General features: G+C 38.9%; 1 protein-coding gene across 1 annotated transcript in view; it reads right to left on the bottom strand.

Moving 5' to 3' along the window:
• RHOBTB3 (Rho related BTB domain containing 3) overlaps positions 1 to 24,376 on the bottom strand; it is a 52,998-nt gene that overhangs the window by 8,611 nt on the left and 20,011 nt on the right. The window contains exons 6-10 of the mRNA XM_042990439.1: positions 23,164 to 23,529; positions 16,135 to 16,247; positions 12,784 to 12,904; positions 8,181 to 8,354; positions 4,660 to 4,826 (exon numbers count right to left, since the gene is read on the bottom strand). Of these exons, the coding sequence (XP_042846373.1) occupies positions 4,660 to 4,826; positions 8,181 to 8,354; positions 12,784 to 12,904; positions 16,135 to 16,247; positions 23,164 to 23,529 (941 nt within the window). The remainder of the gene's footprint in view (positions 1 to 4,659; positions 4,827 to 8,180; positions 8,355 to 12,783; positions 12,905 to 16,134; positions 16,248 to 23,163; positions 23,530 to 24,376) is intronic.

The raw sequence follows: 24,376 nt of genomic DNA, 5'->3' as shown, positions 1-24,376 counted from the left end.
GGTTAGCAAAGGTTCACACTTGGCCAAATATGAACACGTGCACCTGAGGAGCAAACCAAAAAAATAGTTTTTGAAGGAAATGTCATCAACCTAAAGTATGAGTTTCAACGTGTTCATATGTCTCTGAGAAGGTTCTATCTGAACAGTTGCTTCAAACTAGGATATACTGTAACAGCGAGCAGGATTTCCAGCATATTTCTCACTCTGAGTTTCAACAGCTAATGGAAGGGAAACTTGGAGCAACACAGCTATGACATCATCACCTTTGTGCCAGTCCAGTGAGATCCATCTAACCACTCAGTTCAGATTACAGTAACTTGCTGGCAGACAGCTTCCATACAGGAGTATAGTTCTGTTTGTTACTACTGCAGTAAAACATATGTAACATAAAATTTACCATTTTAACCTTCTTTAAGGATACCAGAGGCATTAAGTGCATTCATGTTACTCTGCAACCGTCACCACTATCTATTTCCGGAATGTTTTTACCATCCCAAACTGAAACTCTGTACTCAGTAAATAGTAACTCCCCTTTTACCCCTGCCCCTAGTCCCTGGTAACCACTACTCTATTTTCTATGAATTTGACTATTCTAGGTGCCTCATAAACACTGAATTAGACGGTAGTTATGCTTTCTCTGTTTATTTTACTTAGAATAATGTCCTCAAGGTTCATCTATGTTGCAGCATGGATTAAAATTTCATACCTTTTTAAAGCGGAGTAATATTCCACTGTATGTCCATGCCACATTTTATTTATTCACTCATCTATTCATGGGCACTTAGGTTGTTCCCACCTTTATGCTAAATATAGCTCTTAAAAGGGAAGCTCAGGGGCGCCTGGGTGGCTCAGTCGGTTGAGCTTCCGACTTCGGCTCAGGTCATGATCTCACCGTCTGTGAGTTCGAGCCCCGCGTCGGGCTCTGTGCTGACAGCTCAGAGCCTGGAGCCTGCTTCAGATTCTGTGTCTCCCTCTCTCTCTAACCTTCCCCTGTTCATGCTCTGTCTCTCTCTGTCTCAAAAATAAAATAAAAAACATTAATAAAAATTAAAAAAAAAAGGGAAGCTCAAAAATATAAGCAATAAGTAATGAGAAATTGAAGAAAAATTTATAATCTCAAATCTTAAGGAGGAAACTCCAGTATTGCTCTTCTAAAAAGTTATAACGTGGGAATATTTTCACATGTAAACCCACAGGTCCCTCTGATTTTCATTATACAAAATCACAAATTCTGACACTTTGTGCAAGACACTTTAATTCAGCTATGACCACATCACATTTTAACAATTTTTATTCACCTTATCTTTTAGCAAATGTGAGTGATCTCAAGGAGATAGAATAAGAATGTGCAGCTATTTTAACAGAAGCCAGCAGACTATCAGATGATTAACCCAGAGAAGATAACCCACAAATAAAAGTTCAGAAAATGACCTAAGGGCTGTGACTTTAAATAGAACGAAGATCACTGAAATGAATAGCTGGCTATAAAAACATGGTTATAATGCAGAATTTTATTTTTGACCAAGATTTAAGATGTCACAATTGTAGGCTTTTAGCCAGAGACAGAATGCATTTCACTGTAAGAACTACTTTTCTGGAAAAATATGTGCTAGGTTTAAACTGAAATAAATAACAGAATAAAAATACTATAAATCAAATGCTATAGCATTTAATAGTTCTGTGAAGAATAATAATGGTGGAGAAAACACCCAGAAACTCACGAGGAAAAGGCCAGAAACCAAACTGGTGGCCTAAAGCAGCCAAATATTAATGCATAGATCGTAAGTAAGATAAGAAGTTTAAAACTTTTAAGATGAGAGTTAACAGGACTTCACAGGAATCACCAATGTTTGGCTAGATAGGATTTAAAAGGGAGTAGGGCTAAGGAGATCTTTACTTCAATTCAGAGAGATTAATCTGATTTAGGGAAAGAAGCTTCTTTTGTATTTTAGAGTCCAACTTGATGGACAGATACTAACCTGAAGGTAGAATCATGGTAACGAACCCAGAAAGGTTAGAGAAGGCCAAGTAACAGAACACCAAACTGCTCCACCACATGGAAGGTATGAAGGACGCTTTCCTGATAAACACTACAAAACTAGCAGAGAGGATAACAGAGTGATCGGAAACCTTGCTTATTCAGAAAGCTACTCAAAGTCTAATTCTGCTAAAAGACAGTTTCCCCTTCTATTAGAGAAACAATGAAGCAAAGTTTAACTAAATTTTGACCAACAGTATGAACTGGTTGGTGAACTAAAGCCTCAAACTAGGAACTTCAAAGACAACTGAGCAAGAAAATTATCCTATTACCTTGGATTTGTAAATCGCCAAGTTAGGGACCAGAATAGAATAGACTAGAATAAAGGAAGACTGGTAAATGGAGACTTAATCCTAGAAAACAGAATAGTCTTCAGAAACAAAGAATAAAATTCCAAAGGAGTTGGTATCTTACACTTGTTATTTTCACTCTTTTTAACGTTTATTCATTTTTGAGAGACAGAGAGACAGTGTGAGTTGGGGAAGGGCAGAGAGAGGGAGACACAGAATCCAAATCAGGTTCCAGACTCTGGGCAGTCAGCTCAGCGCCTGATGAGGGGCTCGAACCCACAAACTGTGAGATCGTGGCCTGAGCTGAAGTCAGACACTTAACCAACTGAGCCACTCAGGCACCTCTGGTATCTTACACTTTTAAAACTGAAGAGAAATAAGTAAAGATAATTACATAATCAAAACCACACAGTCAGGGAAAAAATGTCTGACAAAACAATCATCAATGACACTGGTGAGGAAACATATACGTATGTGCACGTGTGCATGTGTTTGTGTGTGTTTGGGGGACAGAGGCACCTAAAAAATCCATGCAAGCACACAAGAAGGTCTTTGAACTAACAGGATACGACAAGATAAGGAAAGAGAAGCTCATGAGCATGTTTTTTGTCTCACAGACTTCTTAGAATAGTATGAAAATGACACACCAGAAATGAACTGAGGTTGTGAAAATACTAAAAAGGACAAAAGAGAAATTTTAAACTAAATCTAGAGGGTAGCTATTTATCCCACACTCAGTGTAAAGATTATTACAAAGATCAAAGTTACTCGGTGTTGTGGGGTTTTTTTCTTTTCTTTTTGTTTTGTTCTCTTTTACTTGCAATAGGAATTACTACCAAAGTCGACTCACTGGGCTAGAGACCCTTGCGGTGTTGGCAAGACTTGCCCTCACGCAGCATACTGCACTTGTGCATTCATCGGCTAGCCAACAGCCTCGGCCCCAAGCTCCAACCATGTGCAAAAGGTTACTCGGTTTTGTAAGTTCGTTTTTATTTTTAAAATTAACTACATACAATGTTGAGATTTGATTGTGAAAGAAATGAACCCCAAAATCATTAAGGAGACAGTAAGATGCTTTAAATGAATTCCATCTATACCCAGAAATATACATGTTGCTTAAGTGAATTCATCCCAACCTGGAGGCAAGCGTTTAGCTGTCAGAGTCTGTCCTTGGCCCCATTATGTGGCTCCATTTTAGCAACCTGAAAACAAAGTGATTATATTTTTCTAATTTTGGATATCAAAACTGATAGGGATAGCCAATATGTTGTATGCCAGATAATATTTTACAAAGTCCTGATAGTCTCCAAAGATGGATCAAATATATTCCTGTAAAAGAGACCAGAAGGTTCAGCTCACTGTAAGTTCAATATATACCATTATATTCCATGACTGCTGTAAGCCCTAAAAATCTCATAAGACAGGGGATAGAATGGTAGAATAACCAAGGGTAGGTTGACATGTCTGGATACATTTCTTACTCCTAGGAATAAAAGAGTTGGAATGAGGAAACAGCAGATTTCTGACTGTAACAGTATCTCCAAGTTCCAGAAGGAGATTTCAAAAAGGCAGACTGAGTTTATTTATAGATCTGAGTTTATTTATAGATCATATTGTAGGATCTTTGTACCTGCAGTTATTCACAATTAGCTTAACTATGTAAACTCTGTTCCCTAGAATGTGTAGGAATACAGTCCTTAAAAACAAAATGGCTCTAAGCTTAGAAGAAGCCAGAAAGTACAGTGTGCTGGAGTGACTGTCAACTGAAACATTTTTACTGAATATATTCATGATACCACGAGCCAGATCAACAAAAGGCGTTTGCAAAGATTAATGAGGTAAACCAGTACTTCCTACAAACAACTGGGAACTTCAAAACATGTCCATGAAGTGGAAGGATGGATGAATGAACAAATAAATGAGTTTAGCCTAACCATCTCTATCGGTGTGTACAGACCAATTCTATCATTTGTCTTTCATGAACCCTAAGATGTGATTGGGGGAAATGCAATGTAAATTCCATTTCCTATAATGCCTATATGGCATAGTAAAGCAACATATTTAAATGACTCTAATAGAGGCTGCCATTCAGTTGAAACATTTCCTATCAGCAAATTCGACCTCCTTAGAAAAGGACTGTGCAAAAATCGTATGCTTCAAAATTGTCTAGCCACAGAAATTGCTGTGAGGGCACTTTACCCTCATTTCACCAAACTTCCAGACTAAGACAAACACTAATAAATCTCTCCATAAGCAGAAACATTTTTTAAATATAATTTTTAGAAGATTTTTTTTTTTTAAACCAACAACCAGATGCATAGGGCCAATTACCTTGGCTTTCTTGAGCAGGTCAACTATATCCAGGTTCATCGACGCCAGTTCCCTGCTTGGCATGCTCTGCAGCTGTGTGATGATGAACAGCTCACAGATGTGCTGCAGTCTGGACACCTGATACATCTCAGCACAGATCAGAAGACACATAGCCTGAAAAATGCCAGCTGATGTGGGAAGGGAAATAAGAGAAAATGGACAATAAAGCCATTTCTTTTATGACCTGAAACGAAATAACAACAACAGGCAAACCACCACCACCAACAAAAAATGCTGACCGTATCATCCAATGCACAACAGAAGGCACAGAAAAGCTTTGAGGGAGTGAGTCTGCATTATACACTATTATGCCATTTTATGTATTTTTTTAATTTTAAGATTTTGTTTTTAAGTAATCTCTACGCCCAACATGGCTTGAACTCACAACACTGAGATCAAGAGTCCCACTCTCCACCCACTGAGTCAGCCAGGCACCCCTATTAAGCCGTTTAAAAAAAAAAAATTTAATTTAAGCCTTTACACTCCAGAGTGAATCTTTTCGATGTTTTTTTGTTTGTTTTAAGTTTATTTATTTATTTTGAGAGAGAGCACAGGCAGGAGAAGGGCAGAGAGAGAGGAAGAGAGAGAACCCTAAACAGGCTTCTGTCAGCGCAGAGCCCCCACAGGGCTCTATCTCAAGAACTGTGAGATCATGATCTGAGCCGAAATCAAGAGTTAGAAGCTTAACCGAATGAGCCATCCAGGCGCCCCCATTGTTTTTTCGTTTTTTTTTTTTAATTCTTCAGAGAAGGGGAATCTACAATTGCCCTTAATAACCAATTCTCAGGCTACTGTGTAATTCCTTCTGCTAGCTAAACTAAATCCTTGCAAATTTTTCCTCTCTTGCCTTTACTCCCAGGTTTGTTTGTTTATATTGTGGTAAAACAAACATATCATAAAATTTATCATTAACCATTTTAAAGTGTACGGCTCAGTGGCATTGAAGTACATCCACACTCTTATCTAACCATCATCATCATCCTTCTCTAGAACCTTTTTCTTCCCAAACCAAAACTCCGCACCCATTAAGCAATAACTCCCCATTTCCCCCTTCCCCTAGCCCCTGGAAATCACTCAGGTTATGCTATTTTAATTAATTATTTAAAAAATTTTTTTAATGTTGTTTTTTTCATTTTTGAGAGAGACACAGAGACAGAGTATGAGCAGGGGAGAGGCAGAGAGAGAAAGGGAAACAGAATCCAAAGCAGGCTCCAGGCCCTGAGCTGTCAGCACAGAGCCCGACATGGGGCTTGAACTCAGGAAACAAACCATGAGACCATGACCCTAGCTGAAGTCAGCACTTAACCAACTGAGCCACCTAGGCGCCTCTTGTTATTATTGTTGTTTTTTTAACTCTTCCTTCTAAGTGATTTTTCAGGTAATTCTCCTTCTAATCCCTCCTTAAATTCCTCACAATGTTTTGTAGCTAGGAAACAAGAACACTGTGTATGATCAATACTTAACTTAGATTATCTTTCTTTCCCAATGCAAACATTTTAGTATCTGATCTACTTTTTGACTATTCATTTTGACTCACTTTCTCCCCACACCTTTTACCGACTTTTAAAGTGCTTTGTCCTATAGTTATTCACACTTCTCTGAGCATTTTTGTAATTAGTAAGAGAAAACCTAAAATTTGAAGCTTCAATTACTCTAGTGGGAGGATGATTGAGAAACGAACTTTTCTTTTCTTTTTTTTATTTATTTTTAAATTTTTTCTTTTTTAACGTTTATTTATTTTTGAGACAGAGAGAGATAGAGCATGAACGGGGGAGGGTCAGAGAGAGAGGGAGACATAGAATCCGAAACAGGCTCCAGGCTCTGAGCTGTCAGCACAGAGCCCGACGCAGGGCTCAAACTCACAGACGGTGAGATCATGACCTGAGCCGAAGTCGGACGCTTAACCGACTGAGCCACCCAGGCGCCTCAAAACGAACTTTTCTTATTTTAAATGTGGGTGCAAGGTTTTATTTAATATACAAACTTGCCAGTAAGAAAATAATGAAATAAACAATAACACACCTTCTGATGAGAAGTGATCTTTCCTTTTTATCAAGCAAAAATGATAAGCAAGTCTTTAACACTGACAGTAGCAACTATAACTGGCTCCAAAGTACTGTACAGCTCGCTGCAAGACCAGAATTAATTCAGTTAAAAAAAGGAATTTTCTGGGGCGCCTGGGTGGCTCAGTCGGGTGAACACTGGACTTCGGCTCAGGTCATAGTCTCAAGGTTTGTGAGCTGGAGTCCTGTGTCGGGTTCTGGGCTGACAGCTTAGAGCCTGGAGTCTGCTTCAGATTCTGTGTCTCCCTCTCTCTCTCTCTCTCTCTCTCTCTCTCTCTGCCCCTCCTCCACTTGTTCTCTCTAAAAAATAAACAAACATTAAAATTTTTTTTTCTTTTTAAAAAAGGAATTTTCTTTTTTTTTATCTTCTAAACCTTTCACTAGAGGGCTCATGACTTGTTTAAAACTTAAGAGCTTTTAATAACACACTGGGAAATCTTCCAAATCTAAAAATGAAAGCAATAAATCTGAAGAGAGGGATGGTCTGAAATGTGTGTTTTCTTTTTATCTTCGCTAGGCCAGGTTCTGTTATCAAGGTCACGGGCTCCTGAATGAAGTAAACCACCAGAGATTTACTCTGGTCCTGTTTGTGGTGGGAGCCATCTGGTGGCCAGAGGACGAAGACTAATTAAAGGGGCTTCCTGCATCCCAAGGCTCTAGGCCTTTTGAAAGGATTTTGCAATTTCTCCAAGGACCCCCTCCCCTCTGCTTCCCCACCCCACCACCACCGCAGCTGGAAAAAACCTACAAGATCTGTTCTAACCTGCAGCTGCCAAAGATGATTAGTTCTTAGACAAATATAGTCTTAAGTCAGTGAGTAGGGAAATAAATCCTATAGTCCACTAGGCATCCTAAACATCTTAGATAAAGTTTTTGGACAAGTTAGCTTCAGGAGAATATGACTTTAAAAGTCAGAAGAAGGCCTTAAAAAAAAAAACCCACATTCTCTGGGCCACAGATAACTAAGGGGGGGGGGAGGTCTCAGAATATCCAAAGTCCTTGAAAGTGCCTCAATCAGAAGTTAGAGCCATAAAAGCAACTACCTAACCCTCTTCTCTCTATGGAAGGATAGTCCTCCAAGGAGCTCTCTGTCCCAATCTATAGAATTAGAGTAGTCACTGGGGACCATCAGACACCTCCATTTCTAGGGTGCCCACAGAATCACCACACTATTGGTGCTGGCTGGGACTTATGCCTGAGTCTGAAAGCCTGAAAGAGGTATCCAACCACTGCTCCTCCACCTGAGCTGACTGAAAACTCTCTGTTTTCCCAACACCACCTCCACCTGATGAGCACATGCCATGATGTCAACTCTGATAAGTCTTACACAAAAACAAATTTCACAGAATGCAATCTGTCAAAATGAGTGACAAGGAAATAAAGAATTAGGAGATATTACTCAATATTTATACTGCTCACCTGGGCAACAGGAGTCTGTGTATAGATATTCTAAGAATGACAAGAAAGTCTCTTTGGAAACTCCATAAACTGGAATCAGAACACTCTTTGCTTCCATGTAATTCCCATTAAACATAGCTGCCATCACTTCACAACGGGCCACCAGGATGGCCCTGTGGGCTGGCACTGTTGTACCTGCAAGGTTCAAAAGGGAAACAAAGTTAAGTTACATAAACTTGCAGAATTCTTAGTCTAGCAATTGTCCTTTTGATGACAGTGGTATTGCATTAAGCACAGCTAAGCTGATGTCAGAAAGCAAATTTTGGGGAGATGACCAGCATTAACCAGAAACGTTTTAGTTTTTATTTGAAAAACAAAGAGTTCAAAAATGACTCTGAAACCAACAATTAGAAGACAGGAAATTAAGACTGGCAATTATTTGCTACTTAGTTCATATTTTCTGAAGACAGAAACACTGACATGAAATATTTTGCTTCCTATTTTTATAACGAAACATGTATCCTTTGCAATTGGCTTGAAATACCATCACCCATTCTTACCCATGTGCCTCCCAAGAAAACACTGCCATTGCCCGTCTTGGACACACTCAAAGAGCAGGTCCTGGCCAGCCTTCCCCTTATCAGAAACAAGAAACTGTAGAAAGTGAACTATCCCTCAGCTTAAGCAGTCCATGTGTTACAGCAAGTATGGTGAGGGGATCTTTTATGGAGTCAAGAGGAGCATTTCAGACCTTCTGGAAGACTTGGGATGGGAACGACCTAGTCCCCAGGTGCCTCTCCAGGGTACCCCTCCTCGGGGAACAGTGCTGCTTCTGGAAGAACTGGAGCTCCTTTAACTTTTAAAGGCCCCTCAGCCCATACCCTTCACTGAAGCTCAGGAGACTACACTCGCTCTCTAGTGAAAGCCTGCTAAGGTCTGCAGCTACTGTGCCACCACACCAAGGCAGCACCAGATGGCATGTGGGTGGAGAAGCACTTTTCACCACTCCCACCACCTTAGAAGACCACGAATCCATAGCAGCCTTCAGTTCAGTCTAGATCAGCTTCACACACCATTTCTGAGCAGCCACCATGAGCCAATCACCATGTTAAGTATTAAAGATACAAAGATGAGGAAGACAAAACTACCCTGCTTTTGGGCAGTCAAGCTTTTAGTTTGGTACAAGACACCACAGCCGGTGTGAATGACAAAGACTTCCAAAAAGTATGAGCCAAACCACTCCACTCTGCCCAAGAGTCTTCACCTATACATCCTTAAAGTCTCCTACCTCTCAGGAGCATATATTCTTCTCTAAAATACTTATAATGATTGGATTACTCAGCCTCTTCAGGTCCAAGCAAAACACTTTAAGGTTCAGAAAAGAAGGGAAGAGTTCCACCTAAGCCCAGTGACTTTCTCCAAAGTCAGTACGATTCACAAACAATGCCCACCATTGCCAATTCTGAGCTCAGTGCCTAGAGCTATGATTTGCACAAATGCACCTCCCATGGAAGCAGGGAGAAGAGGCTACATAATAGTGAGCACTGCTAACGGGCCATCACACACCTGCTAGCAGGCATCATCCCCTCTTTGCTCCTTCCCTTCCCTGCCCTTTTGCCATTAGGCGGCCTGTGTCCACCGATGGGTGGTTTCCACGATTAAACATGCTGGAGAGCTCTGTACACAACAATTGACAAAGAATTCAAACAAGTAATACAATTGGACTTGTAATTCTAAGGTTTAAAAATATTAAGTAGTGAACTATTGAAGAAAGAGAGAAGGAAAATGAGAGGCATTGCTTAATTTTATAGCCTGTTATTTGGGTTGAGAGGAGGGATTTAAGACTGACCAAAAATGCCAAGTGGACAGGAGATGGGGAAAGAATTTGATAAGTAACCTTGTAATTTTAACAGAAATTTTCCATTGATAATATAGTTCCAACAGAGTTACAAAACTAGCAACAAAACACTCATCAAAGCATTTTCAGCCCATTTCAAGCTTGGAATTTGGTTTGGAAAACTGTTATATCTCCAGTTAAGAAAACCACAACTTCTGTTTCTCACCTTTTCAAACTACTGTTCGGTATAATAAATTGTTCTATTGTGAAACTGTAACGCTATACCTCAGTACATTCACATTTTTCAACATAGTATATAAACTGTATAAATATAGAAACACTGTATAAAATATGCTGAATGAACACAATCCAGGACTTTTATACCAACCAGCAGTAAGATAAAGCTGAAGAATTAAAGGAGAAAAAAAGCATCAGTTTTCTAGTTAAAAGATAAACATGTTCTTTGAAAATATCAAGGCCTAAAGTAACTTTCCTTTTGTAGTATTTAATTTCTGTTAGTTTTAGACTTCAAAAAATTTTTTTTAATGTTTATTTATTTTGAGCACGAGTAGGGGAGGGGCAGAGAGAGAGGGAGACACAGAATCTGAAGAAGGCTCCAGGCTCTGAGCTGTCAGCACAGAGCCGGACTCGGGGCTCAAACTCATGAACCGTGAGATCATGACCTGAGCCAAAGCAGGACACTCAATCAACTGAACCACCCAGGATCCCCAAAACTTTTTTTTAAGAAAGAATGTTTAAGACCGAAATAAAATTTAGAATCCCAAGTTTTCTAATAACGCAGATTATCAAAGATCTTTGTTTTTATTATATATTAAAATAAAATCCTACATTTGTCATACCTTCTTCACATTACTTTCCAGGTTTCAAAAATCAAATTATTAGGATGTTTTTGTTTTACTATGAAAACAGGAAACTTGCCTAGGACAAGAGAGATTTAGAGTATGTACCATCAGGCCTTTAAATATACCTTTATAATAATGCACCATCTCAATCCTCATGACTGCTCTACCAGGTAGAAATGAGTATCCCCATGTTATAGGCAAGGAAACAAGAGACCAGATATAAAGTAAAGCAGCCACACCAATATCGCAAATATGCACCCATGCAAGATCCCAACCAGGTCTTTCTAGTCCTGACCACTACCCCCTCCACAAGCTTAACACTAAAAATGACCTTTTAGAACCTTATGGTTTACCTTCATCACTCTGGAAACGAAAAGACTTAACGATGCAAGCCACGTTAAGTGACTGCCCTAAGAACACACTCTTGTGGGAATGCAGAGCCAAGGCTAAAGCTCGAGTCGCATACCTCAGGTTCAGCCTTCCTCCAGAGGGGACAACACTGCTCCTTTCTGCACACTAGAGCTCCCCTCCTCAAACTCTTCAGAAGCTAAGCTTGCCTCTCCTCCCACAGGTGGCCAGATGGCAGAGAAGCTGTTGCTAGACCCTGTTTCCACTCATGCCTGCTTGTCTCAGCTCCTGACTCCTTGGGAGGCCTTGGTTTTGGAGCTGATGAGAGACAAAGGACAGCCCAGGAGCTGAGCATCAGCACAGCCCACAGCAGGCCCTCCCACACCTAACCTCCGCATAGGTAGGGGCCATGGGCAGGTGCCCACAAAAGGGTTAGGAGGTAGAATTGTGAGAGAAAAGCAAGAGACTATAAGGAGAAAGAATTCTCCACATCATTGCTTATTTCTTTTCTCTTAACATATGTTTTCATATGTTGCATATTCCCTTCGAACATCTTTTCGGTGGGTTACATTAACATGATGTTTGGTGTGAAGGCTTCCTAGGCAAATTACAAGCAAATGCAGTCTCTTGTTAGCTTCCTCCCCCCCAAATCATTCTTTATGTATTTCAAGGTCACTCTTATTGTCCCATTCTCAATGTCTCATCTCACATTTCAAACAGCACTGACTGTAGCTTATCTGAAGGCACTTGGGAAAGTTTCCGTCTTGGCCAGTGGCCAAAGTTAAAATGAATCTTTCTGGGGGAAAATTTTAAAAGGCAAGTGACTATTAGCTGCCATCCATTTCTATCATAAAATTAGCATCATATCTTGCTTTTAGTAATAGCCCACCTGAAGTTCTATTTAATACATCTGGAAACAACCCCTAGCCTTCTTGCACAGTTAAAGGTACCTGACTATTCATTTTTATGATTATGCTTTTAATCTACTCAAGTGGCAAAATCATCCAAGTGAATAATCAATAATGGGCATTAAAACAGCTTACCGTTATTAAAATTAGGCAGCATTACTTTCCTACAGAGATAAAAAGCAACTCTCAGTTGCTCTGGTGATAATTCTCAGAGTACTATGACGAATAAGTGTAGCAATATCTACCAATGCCTAATGTAAGCCGGGCATGACCCTCAATGCACAGTTAGTTCCTTTTGCTCAAATAAAAAGAACCGAACCAGTTACAGGTAATACAATGTAAAGGGGGCTGGTTTCAGGTGACTCAAGAAGTAGCATCTTAAAGAAATACACAGACAAAAATATACAATAAGGTGATATTACAATTCATTCCATTGCACACTGGTCCCTAAAAGTTAATGAAGCATATGTTAAGGGTAAAAAAAAGTAGGAAAATATAATTTTCTTTCACTTCCCTAGATTCTGCTGCAATTCAAACAGTACTAATCTATATCTGCATTACAGAATAGTCATTTCTTCATCTAAAATATTCAAAGCTGAAATAGAGAGTTAGGTAAGAAAATAAGGAATAAAAACAAGTAATGAACTTTGCAAAAAAATTAGCCATACCTTGTATTTCAAAGACAACATCAGCAAGCATTGGTTTATTAAGGAAAAACTTCAGGGAAGTGTTATAAAACCACAGAGGTTTTCTGGCTTGATAAGTTTTGCAATTCCTTAGACAATTTATCTATAAGAGAAGACAAAAATACAAAAGGAAATGTACAATATGCTTTGGTAATATATATAGGTTGGTTAGAGAATCTGGAAAACTGTACTGAAATGTCTGAAGAAATAAGGATTACCTAGTCTACGGCATCTCTGATCATAGCTGTCAGGGGACCTTGCCCTCAAGTATGGCATGTGCTACATGAGAATAAGCCCTGTGCAGTATTCTTAGCAGTGAGCGAACCGGCTAAATGAAAACTCACTTCGCTGGCTGAGACACGTGGGGTCCCAAATCCATGCAGGCCTCTGTTACCTGGGAAACAGACAACAGTCCAACCTCCTATGAATGCCTAGTAAAATATGTTTACATACAACCTGTGTGTTTGTTCACTTTAAGAAGGTACATACACAAAAATTTGTTTGTAATTTAAAAGAATACACATTTCCCCCATCAAATCATGTCCTACTAGGATCAACATTAAAATACCTGAGAGTAATGAATAGGTTCATCTCCATCTGAATATATAATCTTATAATCCTAAGTGTCTTTCTACCCACAGCTGGGACTCCTGGAATCTATAAAAGGTTGCCTGGATCTCCTATCCAGAGTTCCAGAGAACCTCTTCCATGACTACACCTATCTGCACTCTCACATCTGCTTGCTCTAGATGGTGGCCTCCAATAATAGTGGTCGTGTGACTTAGCAGTCTCCAACCCGTCTCTAGCCTCCACCTAGGATTTAGTGCTTGGTTTAATCCTTTCTGTCATCTTTCAGACATTTCTTTGTTCCAACCCCAGAATTCTAGAGCCAGCCCCTCTCCCCTCACCCTCCATCCATTTTCCTTGCTGAATCTCAGAACCTCTGCTTGGCTATCTAGGGAATACAGAAAGCTTTATCCCTAAGAAATAACCAAGCCTACAACTGGAACAATAAGAATAAATGATACCTAGTCTCCGTTCTGGATTAATCCACTATGGTGGGAAGTTAAAATCTTTGGTAAGAGGAAAACAAAAATATTATCCTTACTCACAAGGAGAAAGAAAACTCCAGAATGATTTCCACTAGCAAGGCAGAGAAGCAAAACAGGATCATACAAATCCTAGTCTTATAAAGTCTATTCTCAGATTCTACACACAACATATCTTAATACATATCTAAGGAATTGATGGAGAGGATTCAGGGAGAGCCACACACAAAGAGCAAGTCAGAGAGCATCAAAGAATTTGGTAACTAGCAAGGGCTTTAGTTTTAATTTTTAATTTTTTTTCAACGTTTTTTATTTATTTTTGGGACAGAGAGAGACAGAGCATGAACGGGGGAGGGGCAGAGAGAGAGGGAGACACAGAATCGGAAACAGGCTCCAGGCTCCGAGCCATCAGCCCAGAGCCTGACGCGGGGCTCGAACTCACGGACCGCGAGATCGTGACCTGGCTGAAGTCGGACACTTAACCGACTGCGCCACCCAGGCACCCCTAGCAAGGGCTTTAGAAATCATAATTTATCCCTCATTGTAAGAAAGTCCTGAGGAGACATGCTTGAAGCCAGGGATAATTTATGGCCAACTCACAATTTAAATGTACATTTCCTGATTCCTAATTCAGGAATATATTTCTGTGTTGTACTCAGTTAAAGAGAGACCCTGACCCTGGGAAAGCACAAGAAGAAAGCACAGAACTCCTCTCTCCTCCTGTGCAAAAGAGGAAATTTAGTTCAATATCATGGAATCCCATAGTCCCCAGCCTCCTCTTCCCCAACAATTTTTTATTTATTTATTTTTTTTACCTCAGTACTCAAAGCAATGACTGTGTTCAGAATCACACCCAAGGAAAGGCTTGGGTTTAGAACAAAAGGCAACACTTCTGTCCTAACCATTCATATAAAGATTATAAGTCTATATATCATAAATAATATGTAGATGTATATTATATATGGATGGATGGAGATAGATAACAGATAGATAGATAGATAATCTTATAAACAGATTTCTGTGTGATCAATGCCTTGAATTTGAAGAAAAAAATATTGAAGGATAGTTGTTTGGACAGAACACTGATAAACGTATTATACATTTTCACTAGTCTATAAACAAGTAATCTAGAGAACTTTTGAAAAACAGAATATAGCTTTATGCGCACATTTCTACAAAAGCATTAGTTGGGTTAGACTGCAAGAGCTACCACTCTGCCATACCCTTTTAGAATTGGACAACTTCTGTATACCAGCTTCAGTGTGTTATTGAAACAAGAAAAGTCTTGCTCCTTAATTCCATGTTACTTCATTTACAAATTTTTTTCCCCAACTCAATAAGCCAGGAATCTTCATTAAAAGCTAGTACAGTTTTAAAATCTTAACTTAAAAAATAAAATATTAACTTAAAACATCATTAACTTAGGTTATAGAATTGACAGTCATCTGTATAAAAAAAAAATTAAAGGAATAATATTTTTTCTTACATTTTTTTCTTATATTCTCTTACATTTTTTACATTTAACATTTCTTACATTTCTTGCATTTACATGTCTATATTCTGCTAGGCATTGCACATACTTACCTTTTTATCTACTGTAGCCAATTTGTTTATCACAGAATCTGAAATAAGAATACACTGGCTAAATTGTATAATGTAGTTGTCTTAAAATAAATTTATTTTTGAAGCCCTTCAGACTCTTTACAGTCTAAGTGACTGGAGTTTTAACATGCACATGTTTATGACTTGTTACAAAGTCTACATTTTATAACCTTTGACTTAACTTATAATTTTAAACCTGTACAAGATGAGAAACAAATCCCTAACTGTCCACCCGATCAAAGAGGTTTCTTAGAACTCTTGAAAAGGGTACACAAAGAAACAGCCTTGCTCCAGAAAACTATCTGGACTTAAATTCTGAGAATGAGAAAGCATTCCCTTTAACAAGCTTAACCGTAACCGGACAAATTCAACAGCACTTCATTCTTGACATAGATTGCATATTCCTGGAGCTCTAGGGGAATGTTTCAGAGGATGGAATTCACAAGTCAACATTTTAAAGACATGACTCACACATATTCTAATTCTTATATGAATTAAAATCTGAGATAGTGAGAAATAATACAAGTTTGTGTTTAAAATATTTAATGGCAAAAACAGATTCAAGAAAAACATATTTATATGTTATTGACTCTTCTAATGACTCAATATTATATTATCATAGTATATCTGTTAAAATTCAGAGAACATCAAGGTAAACTGATTTGCAATAAAGTAATTTTACCTTTCCTGGTGTTTTCAAAATGCATTTAACTTTCTCGATTACATTTGAAACATCCCCAGAATCTTTCAATTTCTTCCTGATATCTTCTTCCAATTCTTCCCACTGAAAAGCACCTGTAAACAAATTAATGTATGTTGGATTTCTAGGTAAAAACAGGAAGTACAGAAAGTAAATCTCTTATTAGATATTAATATTCCTTCTTTATTTAGTATTTTCTTTTAATTTTTCTTTGCCAAATATATATCCTTGTAATTACACTAATACATTTAAACAGGTCTCACATTAAAAAAAAAAAATCAGTTTGCCTTCCCCTAAAGTATTTCTCCAAACCTGAAGTCTTCCTCCCTAAACAGCTCTGCCACCTCTTTGTAATAGACAGTCAGCTAAAAATGACAGCAATGGCCAGAATATCATTTGCCATCACAAGTAGTCCTTCCTACACTCAAATTATTTACTTGCTCTAAGTAAGAAAGCAGATGTGTTTGTTTTTTTCCAAGATTGAATTAAATCATACTAATCATGGACAGCAGTGACTACCATCAGGTAGAAGAATAAGCAGTAGGAACAGAACGCATTCAGAAGGTCTCACACATTGTCAGGGTCAGATAAGGATGTTCTATAGCCAACTCTACAGAACCAACCTGAAGAAGGGAGGTAAATGATGACCTGATGAGCTATATGACCATGGCAATGGAGCAAAATCACTGCACTTGGTCCCTCCTCCCCTTGTCCTCATCCCAACCCACTTCCAAGCTATCTCTCCCTAGGCTCATTTCACATCTGTCTCACACTGTTAGCCCCTTTCCTCTGTATGTTACAAAACTCCTGTGTGATGGTCAGCGAAAGTTCACCTTTCTCTAAGCACCCTCTTGCTTGGCTTATAGCAGCCTCCTATCCAGCCTACCTACTCCTCCGTGGCTTTGTCCACATTGAATTGATCCCAATACTCAATGCCAATAAGTTTCTAAAAGTATGATTCTGATATGATATCTGAAAAGATTACTCCCATCTATCCCTGACTTACAGAAAGTCCTAACTCCTTAAAATATAGTTCACCCAGGTGTAGTGAGGACGAGCATAGTTGGGAGACTCAGGCTCCGGTTCTCTCTCTGCCATTACTGGTGTGACTTTAAGCAACTCATTTCACCTCTAAGTAACTCAAAACCCTTTTCTATCAGTTCTCAATCTATTTCTTCTGATGTTTCCCTTTATGTATCCAGAACTTCGCCAGATGCCTTCATAGACATTAGGGATGGGGAGAGCACATGATAGACGTTTATTGAAGCAGTGAGATTGGGCAATTGCAGCCAGCCTGAACAACCAGATCCAAGCTGCTCTGAAGAGTCAATTGGTAGTCCGATGGCTCCCAGGCGTCACTGCAGTCGACCTCTGTGGCACTTGGCACTCTTGAGCATCTTTAAACTTCTCCTCACCTGACCTTCAGCATTACTACAGTGTATCCTGAAGAGAGGGGAGGGGGAAGGAGAGCCCTGATCAGGGCCTTCCGCTACCTCTGTGGTGTAAAGACTCCTACCATGGCCACACTCAAGCCACCAACGTGATATCACAGAGCACGGAGCTGGGAATAAACATAATCGGCTCTCACGAGCTGGTGCCAGCCAGCTCCAGCTCATCACTGCTTCTTCCTACCTTTCCTGCTCTTTTTCTGACTTCACTGTCAGCTCCCTTTCCTCCTCAGATTCCCAAAGGTGTGCTGTCTAGAAAAGCCCATGTTTTTTTTGTTTTAATTTTTCTGCAGTAAGGATTTTTAAATTTAAGGTCACATACTCTTTCAAAATCTGTTAAATTCTTTGGACTATCTCTCTAGAAAATTTCCCACGCACACATAAAAATTACAATCCACCTTAAAATGTTAGAAGAAGAAAAGCCTCTGAGAAGCCAACGGACCCCACTTCAGAATGATTTACTCTATGCCAGTGATTCTCAACTATAGTTGTGTATTACATTTACCTGGAGATCTTTCATAAAATATCATTGAGGAAGTCTCATTCCCAGACCAATTAAATTAGAATTTCTGGGGCTGGGGCCCAGATATTTTAAAAGCGCCCCAGGTGATTTTAAGGTGCACTGAGAGCAGGCCATCACTATCTCTTCCTTTAAACATTTCATTCATTACTAAAACCCAGGATCAGTGGTATGCAGAAACAGTGGGTAAGTTTTACTGTCTACACTCGTGCATGCTAAAGGAGAACACACATATTATCTCTTAAAAATAAACTGTATTAACTAATGAATACCTACACAGTGTCTCCATTCAGAATATTATCTGAAAGAAGGCAAGAATAAGTCTAAATATATGGGGTTATTAGTAGGTAAATCCCTATAGGCCACTCATTTGTCTAAGAATAGACACAGAAGGATCCAATAACTAAAAATGAAAGTAATAGTTCACAGGGCACTCTAAAGATTGGGCTGTTCTTACAATTAGAAATGCTAATCAAGTCATTTTTGACATGTTTTTGTTCAAATAAAGCAATAATCCTTATACTGGGAGTTTTCTTTGCTTTTTTTTTAATTGTGGTGAAAACACTTAATGTACCTATCCTTTTGACAGAATTTTAAGTGGACAGTATTGTTAACAATAGCCATGATATTGTACAGCAGAGATCTAGAAACTATTCATCTTGCATATAACTGACTGGGATTTTCTATTTAGTTGACCTCTCAGAGCACTGATTGACTTAGGTTCTTACAGAGCATGATATACTCGCCCATACAAGCTGTGTTTTTAGGCAGTGCAGAAAAGAGCATACCACGGAAGAATTCCAAGAGCTAGGATACCAGGCAAGCTGAAGATGAAAGCTTGTTTCCACACGTTCATTTTCTCTGGCAGCATTTCAGTAAGTGATGTGAAATTCTAAGGGCCATCTGTGGTACGAAGAGCTCAAAGCAAAATTCTTGAGGTCCTTACACATATTTCAATTCCTAACCATCTGAAACTGCATGAGTCAGGACTTTGCAAGCATAAAGACTATCAAGTATTGTAAGAATGTCAGAACTGTATGCCAATACAGGATTCTGGGTCGATGAAGACCCAGAAACCGCTGGCCTCGCTCCTTCTCTTTGAGTATTAGTCTTTCAGTACTTATCCAGAGTTAGCTGTTATCCAACAGAAAATTAACATCTGCAAAACACATACTTTTACTGTGTCTATTTATTTAAAAATCTGATTAGAATAAACCGAAGCCTTCTGTTAACCAGACTATTAAACAGATCCTTCCTAAATAGAGGACCCAAATATCCGTGGTGACACAACACATACAAAATTTCAAATTCTCAAAGATTAAAAAGAAGTGTGTCATTTAGAGAAAAGACATCCTTTGTAATTTTGTTTCTTAAAAACAAAAGAAGCAGGAGATAGATTTAATACGGTTTTTCAGTCCTTGTTTACTCAGGGCATATATTCCTGAGCTGTCTGTGTCACGGAGTTCTGCCTCTGCGTTAGCAACCCAACAGACACATGTACAAACGGCTGCTGTCTTCACTGTCCACCCAACAGAACTAGCGGGTAGGCCAGGGCTTCTGTGAGGAAACCATTGCCTAACTGGGTCTTAAAACTTTTGATCGGTTCCAAAGTTTTAAAATGCTCAACAACAGCAGCAAGAAAAACAAGCAAAACAAAAAACCCCATAAGCCTGTCCTCTTTACTGAAGTCTCAAAAAAAAAAAAAAAAAAAGTAGGCTTAAACTTTTTCTTTGATTTGATAAAAAATATTTTCTAAATAAACGGTAACATATGCACAAAGGCCAGAGGATGAAACAAAATACCAGTGTTTAGACATTTGAAATAGGAATTTGGTTGATTTTTTTCTCTTAAAAAGTGTTCTCCATTTTTCAAAATTATCTTTACAAATACAGCCTTAATGTCTTTTTTTTTTTAACGTTTTATTTATTTTTGAGACAGAGAGAGACAGAGCATGAACAGGGGAGGGGCAGAGAGAGAGGGAGACACAGAATCTGAAACAGGCTCCAGTCTCTGAGCTGTCAGCACAGAGCCCGACTCAGGGCTTGAACTCACAGACCGTGAGACCATGACCTGAGCCGAAGTCGGACGCCCAACCGGCTAAGCCACCCAGGCGCCCCCTTAATGTCTTTTTAAACGTAATTTAAACATAATGTAACTTTTGCTTGAGTCGGAGGTTATACTCTATAAATAAAGAATAGGTCACAGGCACCTGCTGAAGCATTTAGTTTTGCTTCTCCTCAAAGCATCAGGATCTCCCTGCAGCCCCAGGTCAATGGTCTGTGGCCCAGCTCTTACCTGACAGCACCTCTTCTCTGAGCCTTGACATACAAGGAGAGAACAGAGCAGAAATGCAACATGTTGGTGTCAGGTTAGGAGGCCTGTGCACTGACTGGGTCGAGGGCTTGTAGCTTAGCAAGCTCTCCCCTCCACAACTAAGGGCAAGGGCTACAACACGGTGCTGACAGCTCCAGCTCCGAAGAGCTCACATCAGTCAGTGTGCCTGACCCCATTTTGACTTGGTGCCCTCAGACTGATAACTGGGCTCCTCCCCTGGGCCCTGGACTGAATGCCAGGCTCTTAGCCCCTGGCTGTGGCTGGCACTCAGTTCTTCCAAGAGCAGGTGTTGCAGCTGCTTAGAGTCCAAAGCACTAGCACTACCTGGGAGACTGTGTGAAACGCAGAATCTCATGCCTCACCCCGAGCCTACTGAATCAGAATAGATGCGTGAACAAGATCCCCAGCTGACCTGCATGCATATTAAGTTTGAAAAGCACTGTTCCAAATGATAGACAAGCACCAACCACATAGTATCAGAGTAATGACCTTCCTGAGGTTGATCTCCAGAGCAATGGAGCTTCTTTACTAAACTCCTGTCTAGCCTGCTCTATTCCATCTCTATCACCAGAGATGAGTTTGCCCAAACCCAGTCTGATCATGCTTAAAATTCTAGAACAGCTTCTACAGGCAGCTTCCACCTAGCTTGCCAGCCTCATCTCCTGCAAACCTTCACCTCGTACGCTATGCTCCAGCCATAGGAAACTGTGTGTGGTTCCTGGAAAATAGCAGTTCCTAAAGATTACATTTTCCTTAATGCGTATTTCCCAACACATTAATTTATCTCAAATAGCATCAGAGTGAATACATAAGGGGACTGAGGGATGGAAGAAACTTTTTTCTTGCCCTTTTTTTTTTCCATCTGCATGTATTAATTTTGCGATTTAAAAAAACAAGTAGGTTCTGTCACTGGAGACACAACAAGCCCTCTTACTGCTACCTTATCAAAGAGGATATAACTGACTTCAAAGTATTAATGTGCCTTCAAAAGTATTCAATAGATACTGTAGTAAACTTGCTGAATAATTCAACAGTAACATCATCGAAAAGCAAAGCCAAACACTTCCTTCATAGTTCTCTAAACATCATTAAAGACATTTTTTTTTCTTTTACCATGTAAACATTTTGGATTTTCAGAATTAGCCTTAAATTGTGAACTGTGAGGCTCAAAGTTTAAACATAAAAGTCTGTAGTAGTAAATGACATCTTTAGTCTGGTTTATTCATGTGATGCTTCACAAGCCACTAGAGTCTACTCATTAATTCACCCAACACATACCCTGCCGCACTGAAGGCACTGGGCTCTGTAGGAGTGGTTATTTATGCCTTTGCCAAGCCAATATTCACTAAACAATGGATTTAATTAAGACCTATCATTACCATTCTACTCCTAGGTAGTATATGCATATACATATATGAAGATTTTTAAAAACTTTTATATTATTTTTTTAAAGTTTATTTTTGAGAGAGAGCGAGCAAGCGAGCATGAGCAGAGAAGGGGCAGAGAGAGAGAGGGAGACATGGAATCTGAAGCAGGCTCCAGGCTCCAAGCTGTCACCACAGAGCCCAATGCAGGGCTCTAATTCACAAACTGTGCAATCATAACCTGAGCCTAAGTCAGACACTTAACCTACTGAGCCACCCAGGTGCCCCAAAACTTTTTAAAAAAGTAATCTCTACACCCAACATGGGACTTAAACTCATGACCCTAAGATCAAGAGTCACATACTCTACTGACATTCAGCCAGCCAGCCACCCCCATATATGTACATTTTAATCCACTTAAATCTTCATGCTGCAACTGTACTTTTCAAAACCATTGATTTTTATTTTAACTTAGAAAATTATATAACCACAGCCCAAATGAAAAAAAGTAAAATCTTATTTTAACATCAATTATTTTACATCAATTCTTTTCCATTCTTATATGGGATATTTAGATACGACACCTTCAATTCATTGACTAAAATGACTCAAATAAAACTTCTATTTTTTTAAAATATAGTTGCTACAGCATTTAAAAGGAGAAGAAAAATAATTGATAAGCTCAATCCTAAAAAGATTAAGTACACAGAAGAAAAAGTAAAACCTGAAATAGTCAAAGTTGCGGCTCCTGGCTGGCTCAGTCGGTGAAGGATGTGACTTTTGATGTTGGGGTTGTGAGTTCAAGCCCCACACTGGGTGTAGAGATTACTTAAAAATAAAATAGTTAAAGTTGATCAGATCTCAGCTTTAACTTTAGATACTGTTTCCAGTTCCTAAACTGAATGTAAGGACCCTGCTAATTTCTCTCAATGCCCTCCAAAATCTAACCGTAAAACAGAAAAAGGAATTAACGGTCAGGTTTTAAGATGCAGAGATTTATTTCCATTCATACTTTGAAAATTTTGTTTCTTTAAATTTAAACTAGATAAAAAACTCTTGTATTTTCACATTTTAGATATTAAAAAAAAATACTACCATACCTGCTCAGTAGGAAAAGAAATTACTATTTTCACAAGTAGATTTAAAACCAGGGCAAGTAAACTTATAAGAAAGATGGAAAGTGTGGACCAATTCCTGTATATAAAGTAGATACTCTTTTATGTATAATCCTTACCTCAGATGGTAGAAAGAAGAGAAATGTGAAACTAACCAATACACCTGAAGACCACAGGCACACTTCATTTCAAATCTTACAAGAATGTACCAGAACCACTTAACAAGGTACCTGAATAAATGAAGCGCAGAATGTCCGATAAACAAGAACAGAAGAGGGCGTCTTTAACGATGACACGTAATGGTGGGTTGCCTGGAGAATCCTGGCTAGCACCTGGAAATGCAGTATCTCTGTTTATGGCAAAGAGGTCCTGGGTGGTACGGATGATACTGGAATCCTGAATGTCAGCGGGACTCTTCACATTGAAAAGCAGCATGAAAACATGGCTTACGGCACAGAGAACAATCTTGTGGGCCTCGGCAACTTCCTTTAAATCTGGGTTGTAAAATACCACGTCCACACACTGGCAGCAGAACAGCAAATTATTTAAATCAGAGTTATAATGCGATGCTTCAGCCTTTAAGACAGGCATTTTTTCTATTTCAAAAAAGAAAACAAATACGATAAATTATTTTTTAGGCCTATAGACCCAAACATCTCAGGTTCCTTTTAAACACAACAAAAGAATTCTTTTTAATATTATTAAGTTGAACCATATGAAATTGCCAACATATGGCCATTTTTGCCTATGAAAACAGCAATTGTATTTAACTTAACCTAATTATAAATATATATAAATTAATTATTCTGAGTTAATAGTCACAGAAATATCGTAATTTTTATAGTGCAAGTGAAAATTGTACTAAATGCCATAAACAGCAATAAAATAGTACTTCTCACTATTTGTGTGTCCCCAAATAAGCTATTTCAACAAATACTGAATTTTATTATGTTGGTAGTTAATCTTTACTTTATCCAAATAAAAAATTCAAACAAATTACTGAGTAAGTTCTGAAGAACCTAACCCACATTTAAAGTCATTTTCCTCTCGTGGTTGGAAATGGAAGGGAAGGAAATTGTTCAACTCAAAATGTCAACCTCTCAAGGCCAAAGCCCAGAGTCTTAGACTCCATTGTCTGAAACCATCTTGACCATTTTATTTTGATCCTAAAATTAAGTATTTTTTTCTTCCTGGTAAAACAAGAACCAGCTTTTTCCTCTCAGCATACCTGAGGTAAGGTAAAGTGCTGGCTAGACTTCCCAATTTCCAAAAAAAAGGATGTAATCTTCCATTTCCTAGTCTGATCACTAACAAAGATTAGCCCTCAGTCAATTCAGAATACCCCTACAGAGGATCACACCCTAGGCCCTCATCACAGACTCAAACTATAGAATGTCTGCTGTCTAGCTTTTATCCAAAGCTGAGCCAAGGAAAGTGTTATCT

Source organism: Panthera tigris, chromosome A1 (assembly GCF_018350195.1).
Source record: "Panthera tigris isolate Pti1 chromosome A1, P.tigris_Pti1_mat1.1, whole genome shotgun sequence".
Classification (NCBI taxonomy): Eukaryota; Metazoa; Chordata; class Mammalia; order Carnivora; family Felidae; genus Panthera; species Panthera tigris.
The sequence above is the reverse complement of the archived record's forward strand: the minus strand, read 5'-3'. Positions and strand labels throughout refer to the sequence as shown.